Source organism: Aythya fuligula, chromosome 4 (assembly GCF_009819795.1).
Source record: "Aythya fuligula isolate bAytFul2 chromosome 4, bAytFul2.pri, whole genome shotgun sequence".
In the NCBI taxonomy this organism is placed as follows: Eukaryota; Metazoa; Chordata; class Aves; order Anseriformes; family Anatidae; genus Aythya; species Aythya fuligula.
The window spans coordinates 67,390,393-67,403,722 of NC_045562.1; the positions used below are offsets into that span (position 1 = coordinate 67,390,393).

Sequence of the window (13,330 nt, forward strand, 5' to 3'; positions counted from 1 at the left end):
GAGTACAATTGCTTTTTGGGTCGGGGCTCCAAGCATTTGCTTCTCATTGCCCTCAAGCTAAACAAGACAACACCACCGGGTGCTGCGCATCACATGCCTTTACCTTGTCCTTCGTCAGGTTGATCCGACTCGATGGTATGCACACACAGACTGATGTGAATGATAAGCTCACACAAAATGCACATGACAAAAAGCAGCGCATGCGTCACGAATGCTCTGCAGCATTTATACCCAGTTAATGTGAACACAGCTAAACTTGACATACTGTAGAAGCTCTCCTGGGTATGGCTGTGGGATTCTCAAGATTTTCAATGGATACTTCAAGGTAGCATGCACAAAGAGTTCACCTGAAATCTCAGCGTTAGGTAAGATTAGCATATTGAACTTCCCCATAATTTTGCTACATCGCTTACTCTAGTTCTTACAGCAGCTTTTTTTTTTTTTTTTTTTTTTGACTTTAAAAGAAGGAAGCTATCTAAAAACTACAAAAGTACTTTGCTCCTTTATAACTTTCACCAATTGCATCCTTTCAACCAAAGTTGTTTTAAAAATAAAAGAGCAAAGCACCTACCATTGTCACATAGTTGATTTCTATCATTAGTGCAAAATTTAGTTGGGATTGTACATGAAAAAGTCTGCTTTATGCAATGGATGTACTTGAACCAGTCCCCTTTTTACTCCCACCCCATCCCTTTCAACCACTGGGTAAGATCCTGAATGACCAAATTTAATTAGACTGCTTATTGCTATATTTATTGCTCATTATACCCTAAAATTTTCTTTTATTTTAGGAAGCAGAAATGCTTAGCATAAATTTAGGAAGCATAAATGACAGCTCCACAAAACTGTAAGACAAAAAAAAAGAGGTCTGCTGCTCTTGGAGAACTGTCTTTGCAGTGTTTCTGACACAACCTCCTTATCTGGTAAATAAAGTTAACAGCCATTTAAAAAGGGGAATGGCAAGACAGAATGCTCTTAAGGCAAAACTACTCAGTATCAACAAATTACTTTCAACCCAAAAGGTTACACTCATTCCCGACTTCGTTTGATCAATACCTGCTCATGTTTAAGGATAGCTAATGTCTTTTAGGCAACAAGCAACTTCTTGGTACTGAGAAGCCATTCCTACCAAAGCAAAAGTAAAACACAATCATTTACTAAATGCTTTAGGGAAGAAATGACATTTGAGTGTATAATCAAGAGATTTAAATAAACTCACATTCAGTTTCAACTGGCAAAGAGCATAAGTAGTAAAGAGACTACTTCAAATGCCCCCAGTAAGAACTGATTTATAATGTTTTGTAATTTCCAGCTCCTCTTGCAGTCAGTGCAAGGGATGGGGCATGCTGAATAAAACCCAGCTTTAATGGAATAGGGAGTAGCTGGCCCAAAAGCTTGTAGAAAGTGGGCTAGTATACAAAGCTCTTAAAGGAGGGACACATGGTGGATTGAGTAGATTCTTTAAAATCTCAACTGTTAATGACATCTTAAACATTCATCTGTCTTTTCACTGAGTCTTTTTCTCAAGTATGCTCCCATTTACACTGTATGTCTAATCTTGTATGGGTGTAAATAAGTTGGTTTCAGTACAGAGCACATTGAAGGATTTCTTTGCTTTGGTTAGCCAGCACAGCAAATGCAAGTCTTAAGGCCAAACAAATGAAAAACGGAACAGCCCAGTTTTCAGAAGTAGCTTGCTGTCTACAGCAAGTTAAAAGCAGTCTGTGAAATAAAGCTTCGCCTTAAATCAATCTCAAGGGACAAGTGCTTGTAGTTGTGGGTTTTTTTGTTGTTGTTTTTGTTTGTTTGTTTGTTTTGTTTTTTTCCCTCTTTAAACCCAACACCAGTATTTCTTAGTGGCCCTTGTTCTGCTGTTTCGTTCTGCTGCTGCAGTCCCCACCACAGATCTATTGGCTCTTGTCACTAGAAACAGGCAGGAGTAATTTTAAGTAGGATTTCACTCACAGAAAAGGGAGAGTGAGGAAAGCAACAAGAAGTAGACAGAAAAGCATGCGGCAGGTGAAATGCTAGATTTGAAGCACTACAGGTGTGCGTTTCCACACTAGGAAGACCCTTAAGTTACATTCCCTACAGGTCACTGGGAATTTCTAAGAGGAGGTGCTGTTCTTTAGACACTTTGGAAACACGGTTCAGGAGGTATACTAGGACAAATCTCCAAGAGAGGTTAAAACAAAGGGAGTTATTACTAGCAGGGAATCCTTGCGAGGTTAGAACTGACTGCATCGGCTCTAAAGCTCACCTAGAACTGGGTATCGCAAGTATTTGCTTAAAGGCCGTTTGAGGAAAAGGGGCTTTGTCACATCAGATGCTCACTGTACTCCTTTCAGTGGTTGGAAAGATTTTATGGCAAGTCCCAAATGGGTTGGTTTGGAACGTTTCATACAAGGACTAGCTCCCATTATGCCAAGGTAAAGTAACCAACTAGTCTGTGTTAATCATGAGGAGCTTAAAATTATGAAGAATTTAACAGTTTGTAACACAACGTATACTGTTGGTGAGGATATGACTAACCTGATGCTTAAAAAATATATTAAAATCTATTTTAAATTTTGGAAAATAGCTTACAAAAATATCTTCACTTAAACTATATATCATACAAAAACTGACTTGTGGGGGGGTTTACAGTACAAAACGATTATTGGTGGTTACAAAAGGGAAGAGTGATCTATACTACCCTTAATGAAAGCACAGGGCATTATATCTCACTGCCTCGAATCAGTCTCCTATCAGAATTATGACAATTTCCAATGTAACTCAAAACTTTCAAACAGTATCTATTTATTAAACCTTTTTCTGAACTCGTGTTCAGTTTCTTTTAAAAATCACCACAGTGCTGTGGCCCAAGAAAAAAGAGTAACCCAACTAAGGGCAGAAATAATTGCTCCAGATAGTAAGATTTGTAGAGAGCTAAATACAGCAATGTCTACAGTTGTTTCTACTGCCCATGTCATCAGTTTTTGTCTACCTAAGAGGAAGTGACACCAGTGGACAATTCCTTTTAAATCAATTAATGGGCAGAAGCAACAATTTTTGGTCTAAATTGGAATTAGTTTAAATACATGGGTTTAATAAATACAAATATACACATCTGTATACATTAAATGTTGTCATGTGTATAATTTCAACATATACATTATATACAGAAATACATACAAGTACATGCTCCTCCTGACAACACTATCTTGTTTTTCCAAGTGTCACCAAAAGGTGTGATAATAAAATGAAGAGAGGTTAAATATAGGACATGACTGAGAACCCAGCTATCATTTTTCTATAAGTCAAGAATTAAAGGAAATATAACTAAAGACAAAGGCTATGCTAGATTTTCCCTGTGTAATGCTTACGAATCAATGGGGTTCCCTGTGTGGTAAGCAAAAGGTAAATCTGGCCCTGTGGAGTGTTCTAAAATTCATGGATATGTGTACTATGTGTCTAAAGCATTACGTATACAACAGGTAATAAAAGAGGTTGTGTAATCTAACACCTTAGCCAGTCCCAAAGTAGACCACAGCAGCCTTCCGATTCTCAATTGCTAGCATAGATTTGTTTAAAGTAAGAGTGGTTCGAATCCAGATGACTCCATGGTCTCATTTAGGAAATGTCAAATGGTTATTGACTACTGGGGAGCTTGCACTGTTGTCTCTTAAAACGCTGTGCAGCAGATAAGAGCAGTTTCTTAAGTATACAAAAGGCTGATCCAAAATAACTAGTCCTCTCTTTCACCATTACATCTAAAAATAAAGGAATTGAAAAGAAGCTACAAGTGGACCACAAGAACACCTCCTTAATACAGTCTCTCAAGAGAAATTAAATCAACATATTCCAGTTTTAAAGCACTTTAAGAAAAAAATGAGATGCAAAACAAGATGTAATCTGTACATTAAGATGGATTTTCAAAAGGAACATAAATTTGAGCACAAGAATAAAAATGAGGACAATACAGATGTCAAAACATTCAGTAGCGTGGCTTCTGTTCATCTCAAATTACAGCACAGCTCATGCATCACACATCTTACAATTTTACATACTGTACATGATATAGAAATAGAAATATTTAAGTTAAAATTTCTTTTACTGATATACCGTACTCAAATTTTAAATCCTGAGAAGAAAAAAGAAAAAAAGTGTGGTTACGTATGTGCACTACATCTCCGATACCACCAACACATACACCACAGGGTATAAGAAAGTCCAGAGAGGAATTACATGCTGGAAGTGTAACTCATGAAAGCCATTTTCTCTTTTCCTTGTTTGGGAGAGACATTGCGAAACAATTTCTAGTCTGTACTACACAACAGTATATACAAGTACGTAAAACTATGAAGTTTTCTAATGACTGCAGCTTGCAATAATAGAGTGGTTCTGTCAGTTTCTTACCAGCTGCAACACAGTGACTTCAGCTGAACATTAGGAAGAAGAGTACTATCAGTTACTTTGCACATAGTACTTGCTCATATTTTACAGTTAGTAAATCTGTCTCAGGTTAGTCCCAAACATCCCTTAAATCTTCCCACCCACAGGTGCTTGGTGTTGACGACAACAACAACAAAAAGTACACTATGCTTTTCAGGTGATTTCCAGTGCTGCAGAGCACTTCTCCATGCATTCTGGAAGTAAAAACTGGCCATGTTTATCACAAATGCAACCCCAGACATTTCTCCGTCTTGCATTCCCCACAATTCGTATCAGATTCCAACACTAGTCATGCAATTCCAATATGCATCAGGACGTTCAACATGCTGTGACCTTGTGGACATTTTGCAAACAAGTTAGTAGGCGATGATACGGCGTTCCTGGTGATGCTACCACCTCAAACACTGACTGAAAGGCCCTCCGGTCTAATTCTTCATCTATCTGATGTCGGTAGAAGTCTATCGCCACCAGACAGAAGATGTTAACATCCACTTGCTCCAGTTTTCCCATTCTGCTGATAATATGTGGAAGACTGAGATATATGTTAAGGTCATAATGACAGAAATTGGTCATGATGTACTAGCTTAAACACCGTTCTCCAACAAAATTACATCCGAGTTCACCAACCACGTTATATAAAATATTGTCATGTAGTACTCAATGAAGAAATAGAATTTCTGTAGCAGCAGTTTATCTTCACACAATTTCTTATTCTCAAACTCCTTTTAACCTAGCAGAACTCTTCCTTCTTTATCCAATGGAAGAAACAATGCAGTCAGAACTACAGTATGGACTGCCTGTAACCAAAGAGCACTGCTGAGATGAGGAGTCATTAGGAAATTTAAAATGACGACACATGGCTACCCTTTTGCCTGGTCCTTATTTCTCTCTCTCTCTATATATATATTATATTAATATATAATATATAATATTAATATATGATATATAATATTAATATATAATATATAATATTTTATATATATATATTATTTTATCTTGTAGAAGGGATACAGGACAAAGCTTTTGAAGATATCCAAAGATACCCAGTGAAGCTTTTTCAAAGTCTCTCAAAGTATGGAACTTCCCAATCACTTTGCATAGTCACAAGGAACAGAACTTCACACAGTAGTTTTAGGTAACTGCATTCTTACCACCTAATCAGAAATTCTTTTTTTTCCTGAAACCTCAGGCACCAAAAGCACAAAGTGATAAATATCACAACTAGCTACAATAAGCCTGTTTGTTTTGGTGTATTAAATGTGTGTTTTTACTACCCTCCAAGGCTACCAATGCGCTTTACAAAATCACATTTACTGCTATGTGGCACACATTCATTCTGTTTAGGATACATCGCTGAAATCCATTGACTGGTGGAAGCACTGACAAAAAAACAGGAAAGACTCCACATGGCCATTGCCACTGGTGTTCTTTGTGTGAAATTAGAGAGAGACAGCATCACCCAGTCACGGACCATTGAGGACTGTCCAGTAGTATGTAGTGTCTGGAACACCTGCAAAGAATATTTCACACAGGAATAAAGACATGGCAGAAAGACAAGAAAGAGTTTGTTTTCTCTTGAAAAAGTTTTCCTCAGCTAGAAAGCTCTGACATTCACAACCTGGATGACTGGACATAATTCTGAATATTAAGAAAGCAATGCATAGACAAAGCGATTCTGCAAAGAGTCAGCCAGGATCCAACTGGACTCATGACATCTGTGCCAAACTGAAGTGAGCATACATAAAACACAAGACTTGCTTTGTGTCTCTATTTTTAATAGACAAGAGTGCATGTGTACACCACATTCTAAGTGATGCATGAGTCCAGTAAGTAGGTGCTGAAGAGCAAGATACACAGAAGCCCAAGTCTACAGAAGCTTGGCTGAGTTTGTAAGCCCAGATGACATAGGATGGCTCTCTGAGATCTGAAGAACCTGAGCAGCAGAATCTCTACTATTAATTTTCTCTTTATTTTTCCTTATGAAGGTGATTCTAGCCCTCCATTTCCCCCAGAACTCAAAGCTCACAGTAGCACACCTCAGTCACCGTTGAACAGTTTATTAGATCTAACAAAAATTATAGTTGCCCATTATATTCCACTACTGAAGGCCTGTCACTTATTTAGAAGTCCTCTGAAACATTTAAGGAAAAAAAACAAAAAAACAAACATTACCTTATAAACTACTGTTGCCATAAATTGCGGATAAGGCTGCTGATTGGATAAAAATTCTCCAATAACTTTATTCATTACGTCTTGTGGGGGGAAAAAGTCATCCAGGAACTGTGGAAGGATCCGGGCCACTACTCTAGCTTCAAAAGGAAATCCCTTCCTGATCCTAAAAATAATAAACAAGATTTTATGATTTAATTCCAGTAAATATCTTGTTATTTTTCAATTTAATTGCAATAATTTAAGACATTTCCTAATCTTACACTAACAATATAGCAAAACTAGCCTACCAAAGCTATTAGAAATAATTAGGAGTCATTCCCTCAACCAGACTCCCTTTTTTGTTTTTCCCCCTCTCAAATAGCACATACTTTTGAACCTCTCTAATTGATTTAGAGACATGATTTCACAACAGAAAAATTGAAAAGGCTAAACAAGAACAAAAATGACAGGGAAATCACTAATGCTAGTTAATAGAGAAAAGACTATTCATAAGCAGAACCTTGCTTTCCATTCGTAACATCTTTGCATCACTTTCATTCAACACCAGAATGACCAATATATCACAGAGGAAAAGCAAGCTGCACCATACAGAGGAGGAAAGCTATTTCACTTTAAGGACAATTTTATTTAATGAACACTGATTGAGAAATCTTCCTAATAATGGCTGCATCTGTTGATGTGTCAAGATCAAGTTAATAACTGTTGTAGGGAACAATCATATTTTCTGCTTCTATATTCGTCGTTCGTTTTGCTAACTCTTAGGAGTGATATTTTCACAAGTAATCAGGCACAGTTCTAGCTCTGTTCTCACTGAGAGCAGAACTGAAACCCTCATCCAGTTTTATGGAAAAAACACTGAACACTTAAAAAAATATATAAATCATTGTCCTACAAACTACTACGTAAAATCTAACATGTTATGCTCACTTAACACAGCTTGAGATTGTCAGATCAGAACAGGGGGTTTGAAATACTTCCATTAAATGACTTCCATGCGAATACAGAAATTTTACTGTACCCTTCCACTGCAATTACTTAACAGCCTTGAAAAGAGCAACACTTGGGGGGGAAGGGGAAAAGATGTTTTAAACTCTTCAGGCTGATTTCAAAGATTAGTTCCTGTAAATTGGATTTATATCCTTGATTATGCAGAAGACATCCTGAAAAGCACTCAAGAGTTTGACCTGAAGGGAGCTGGAAATACATTTATAAAGTATTATGGTTTGTGAAACAGAGTATCAGTTAGAACAGGTCTGTTTTCCATTTACATTCCTGTACATTTGTGCTGCATTCAGCAATTCCATCAGTGTTACTGCATATACTAGAAGCATCAATTTTAAGCTATGGTAAGCAGAAAAATATCATTAAGTATTAGATCTGTCAAACAGAGAAGTGACAAGACAGTGCCAAACAATCATTTCCCTCATGACACATTTTATCACGTTTTATCCTCTCACCTATCAAAAAGGACAGACACACGTTCCATAGCCACAATCACAGATTCACTGTCAGGGGCTGCAGGATTTGCATCTGTGGAACGACTGGGGCTGATTTTTTCCTTTCCTAAAACAAGATAATTTGTTACAAAATGTGAATGCCAAAATAAGACCTTTTTATCCTTAGTAGCAAAAACAATTGAAGAAATAGCACTGTTAGTAAGCTAACAGCTCTCAGCACATCAAAGGTATAAAAATAAGTAAATACCTGTGTACATGCAAGTCAGCATCAACCCAAGTGCTGCCATTGCTCTGTGGGGGCTCTGCACATTCACTCTGTCAACACTCAGTTTAACGAGAGATTCACTATCCAGCCTAGAAAGTTGCTCTGAAAGGAGGAGTCGTTCCAATCCTCTCAGTACACAATGATAAATAATGGATGGCGTTGATTCGTCACTTCCAGACACCATGACTCCACACATCTGAAATAAAAAAAAAAAAGCCAGCTAGTTGTTTCTGAGGTGCATTTAGGTCATCTTCTAGCAGCATAACGTTATAGCTAGCATGTGAGGAACTGCATCAAAGACCACTGTATTAAGAAAGCCTGGTGAAACAAAAACCTTTATTACAAAAAATAAACCGTTAAATATCTCTGTTATAAATATCCTGGGTTACATGATCACCTTTGACGGGGGGCATTACCACATACCTGTATAATTCCTGCAGAGAATTCAGGACCTACATCAAGTGGATAATTCTCTATCAAATAGAACGCAGCTGCACACATTACTAAGATGTGCTGTTGGTTATGGACATTCACACAACTGTAAATAAGCGAAAACAAAGTTGTCACTTACATCAAAGTTGCCTATGTCATGAACAGAGACAATACAAACAAGCCTTAGAAACACCAGGTATTTTTTCCACGTGAAATTTATGCAATTTTTAAATTACACAAAGTATCACCAAGTGATTTGCACAAAACTGCCACATGCTATACGGGAGCACTGGTTTTCATGGAAAGCTGGCCTAACATTTCCCTAATTTTTTTCAGCTGTATAGTTACAAGCCAACATTGCTTGACTTGTCTAGAAGAAAAACATCGTTCATTACTGATCCTGCAAGTCTCATTCAAAGAGTATGCCTTTTAAAAGAAGAATAAGGTAAGGTTTAGGGAACACAATTTACCAAAGAAGAAAAAAAATGAGAGCTTTCTGTTTATCTACCCTCAAATACCTTTTTACTTTTGTAAATCAAACATAAAATTGGCTCCAATTCATCTCCAAGGTTTCAATGAAACTGACAAAACTTAAGTTGTTTTATGCAACAACAGTAAGTCTTTTTGTTCACACAAGCATGCAACAGTTCCAGTCAGAAGTAGAAACAGTAACACTGCAAGAGAAGCTAGTTTTTCAAGTTCCAACAAGGCAACCCTAAAAATCTTAATAAAGTTTTCTTTTTTTCTTAGTTTTTAAGAGCCAGGCTAAAATAAGCCAGTTTATTTCTACACATGTATTCTTTCACTGAATGTAAAACAGGGGAGGTTTTGTTGTTTTAAATGAAGGAGATGATGGAAAGGGAAAAAAAAAATCTTACTGTGCTACTCCTCTCAAATTGGAGAGCAAATAATCGCTGATAATTGGAATGAGCTGCTTCGCTGTCTCATCAAGCAAGTCACACTCAAGGATATAAAGAATTCCATGCAGAGCTCCAATTCGACTTGGCATGTGGGTACTTCTTAGAGTGGATTCCAGCAGTCGACTTACTGGTTCAGCCACAGCTTTATCCTAATATACCCAAAATAATTATTAAAGTCAATACTGGTGGTCCTGTTACTTGGAAATACTTGGGGAAAATTGATAAAAAAAAAATCAGATTGCTAATAATTTATGCAAGATTGGCATAAAACAGAGGCGAGCTTATAACAGTACTTTGAATCTATCACACAAGATTAATATATCTGATAAGAGGTAACTTGCAGATTCACTAGTAAACTGACACCACAAGGTGATCAAGTTAACTTTTTACAGCTAAAACAAGCCATCCCATAATTTAAAACCAAAGCCAAGATACACATGGTAAACTATATGTGATATTAGGGATCATTTACATATAGGACTTGGATAGTCAGGATTTTCTGTCTTTCCAACTACACAACAAAGGACACTTCTGTATTGCACTGGCTGGTAGATGCCTATAGCCTGTGTACAAAAGAACAGTCTCCCATCCACTCAACTATCAGTACAGTGCTCCATTTATTTGTTCTGTACATCCTTCTATCCATCACCCCTGCGTTTAACCTTCAAACATTAATCTGGCATCAGATACTTTACCCCCCATTAACAAAGTTCAATAAGCCCACAAGAACATGCAAAAACGACCCTAAAATGAGTTAGATTTGAAAAGCAAAATCTTATTTTTCTTAAAGTTTATGCTAAACATTTGAGAGAAATTGCTTTACCTTATTCTTGCACTCATGAATTATCTAAGACACAGGTCAGTTTTACAGCATGTGCTCCACCTGTTCTTTTTCCCTAGAGTTGCTCTCTTTAAGCAAATTTTCAACATGACTGACCACAGGACAACAAGCAACTCTTAGTGGACTCAGCCCCCCTTTCATTTTTCTCCCACTAAGCAAAATATTCATCTGTTTGCTTTTGAGCAAGTGCTACTATCTCACTGAGTGGGTAATTAGAGCTTAGTCAGAACAAGCTGATCTCTGAAGCTGTTCTGCTAAGTTTGGCATCTCTTGCAAAGACTTCCCTTTTACTGATGCTGCTGCAAAAGCTACTGCAAGTCCTACCCCTAAGCCTTTCAAAACCTTTCTTAACACTGTTATCCATACAGTTTATGTTAGTCTCAACAGTTATAGAAATGTTAGCTTTTTTTCATAAATAGTCCCACTCTGAAATGTCTACTGGAAGATACTAATCCTCCCTTATCTACATAGTTAAATTCATGCAAACTTGCATTAACTTCCTTTCCCTAAATTTGGGGTGACCACAACGGAGGTAAAACAAGAGCAAGGGAAAGAAAAGGGATTCATGACTATCAAGTTAAGTATTCATTTTGTGCACTGTCCCAGTCTCTTACAAGGGAAAAAAAAGACAACAGAACTGACAGATTCTGCAGCAGAAATGAAGGACTAGTAACTTAGGATGTTCTACAGGCATCCTCTAATCCCTAGAGGCTCGTAATTTTGCAATAAGTTTCCACGAAAATTTCTTACCATTCCTAGAACAGCAGCAGCTTTACAAGTGGCTGGTATCAAATACTGTACAAGAATCTCATCTTCTGATGGATGCACCTTTCGCAATTCCGTCAATGTAGTGTACATCATCTCAAACTGATTCCTTTCTGTAAATAAATCTGATACTGCCAGAAGCTATACACAAATTAAAATCAAATACAAAAAAGCCCATTAGCAGCTCGCAAAAATTGACTCTTACAGTTGTCAGCAAATATTCTTCAACTGACCTATTCAATACAAACATCAACTCAAACGTTTGGAATAACAATTGTTAACTTGAGCAGAATTCCGCCACCTATCCCACTCCCAGTGTTTTTTTGTGTTTTTTTTTTTTCCCCCAAAAAAAGGTTTACAAAAACAAATCCACTAGTGATTCTGGAAAACGAATGAACATATTAAAACACCCCAAAACATACAGCACATACTCTCTCACAATGACAGCTTCATCGAAGTATTTTAGTTATTAGTGCATAATGCTTATCAGAGACATTCTTTAGTCTTGCCTGTATACTTCAATAGTCACTTTAGTCCTTTAATACACTGTTTTTGTCATTTTCTTACGAAGATAGGATAAGCAAAATCCTGAAGTCTACTTTTTGCAAATAGTCAATTACAGGACTGTCATATGACAATAAAGTGTTTGTAACATAGTAGTAGAATACACAATCCAGATATTTATATAGTTAAAGTGTTATGTTATAGCTGTGCAAGTTATGTTTCTGCACTACTCATACCATACCACTGCCAAGGAAGAAAAACAGTGTTTCTTACATATTAAAAGACAAACACTTATTCACTCTGAACCTTTGGTTACATATACTCAATTATTAATCGGAACAATATTTTAGACTTACTGATCGCACCACTTCACTAATCAAAATGACTGGTGTTCTCTTGCTAGGGTTTGATGGCAGTATCCATTGACTATACAGTTCAAGCAAGAACTGAGAACAAGAATGTATATCTACACCAGCCCGATGCTTCCTGCAAAGCACAAAAAGCCGGAGTTAAAATGGCTGTTCTTAAGTTCTACCAAAATGCTTAGTTCGAAATAAAAAACACAAATAGTAAAAATTATCTCATATTTTCAACCAGCATCCAATTTATAAAGCTGCTTTATTGAACTCCGAATGAAGAGAGAAAAGCTGACTGATAAGTCAAAGGACAGACAAATAAGACACCTGGTGTTAATAGGAGAGGTTGGTGGTGAAGAAGGAGCAGGTACGTCATTCTCATCTTCTTCATCCTCACCCCATTCTTCTTCTCTCAATGGAGTGATATTATTTCCTAACCATATGGAGTGTATAGAGACCTTGCAACGTGAAGAAAAAACAAACAGAAAAGAAACCCATCATTCAACACCTTCATAATCAACTTTAAAAAAAAAATCCAAGTCCAATGCATCTTTCATTTAAATTACAAGCAATGAACACAGAGCCTCAAACATTTACATGAATTGCACATCACTTAATTATTTTTTTTAAACCTTTGTCAACATTTTAGTTGAACTAACTCAGTACAACAATACAGGCGATGCTAAAGGTAGTGCACACGCATGGGATACAGCCAGATGCTAAAACTAGAAAAGAATACGATGTTAAGTACTGTGACTCAGTTTCTCTATAAAGAAGAAGGATGCTTCATTCAAATTTTTCTTTATGAAGTTTAAATAAATCTACTGCAGGGTTTTTATTAAGATTAAAACAACAGTGCTTATTTTACATGCGTGTTTTTTTTTCCTTTCCTAAGGACAACTGCATGCTTGCAATAGCAAAATAAAATCCAATAGAAGTTGAATCTAATACTACAAGGGATCTTTAACATGGGACTGAGAAGCAGAACAATTCAATAGCTAGCTCATGAGTAGACCTCATACACAAAAGCAAAAGTTTTCTGAGACACAGATTAATGGGCTGAGAGGAATCACGACTCTGAATATCAGAGTCCTCAATTTAAATTTGATGCTAAGCAATGCTTCTTAAATGGGTTTTCACTAAATTAGAAGAGAATGCAACAAAAGTCAAGCTCAAAGTTAAAA

General features: G+C 36.8%; 1 protein-coding gene across 2 annotated transcripts in view; it reads right to left on the minus strand.

The window, feature by feature from the left end:
* Positions 1-431: 431 nt before the first annotated feature.
* The window catches only part of HTT (huntingtin), an 83,304-nt gene continuing 70,405 nt past the window's right edge, over positions 432-13,330 (minus strand). For both annotated transcript variants that reach the window (XM_032186621.1, XM_032186620.1), the window contains 10 exons: positions 12,474-12,604; positions 12,147-12,276; positions 11,272-11,427; positions 9,639-9,829; positions 8,752-8,866; positions 8,311-8,524; positions 8,064-8,169; positions 6,607-6,769; positions 5,784-5,944; positions 432-4,966 (listed from right to left, as the gene is read on the minus strand). In XM_032186621.1, the coding sequence (XP_032042512.1) occupies positions 4,753-4,966; positions 5,784-5,944; positions 6,607-6,769; positions 8,064-8,169; positions 8,311-8,524; positions 8,752-8,866; positions 9,639-9,829; positions 11,272-11,427; positions 12,147-12,276; positions 12,474-12,604 (1,581 nt within the window). In that variant the 3' untranslated portion in view covers positions 432-4,752. The remainder of the gene's footprint in view (positions 4,967-5,783; positions 5,945-6,606; positions 6,770-8,063; positions 8,170-8,310; positions 8,525-8,751; positions 8,867-9,638; positions 9,830-11,271; positions 11,428-12,146; positions 12,277-12,473; positions 12,605-13,330) is intronic.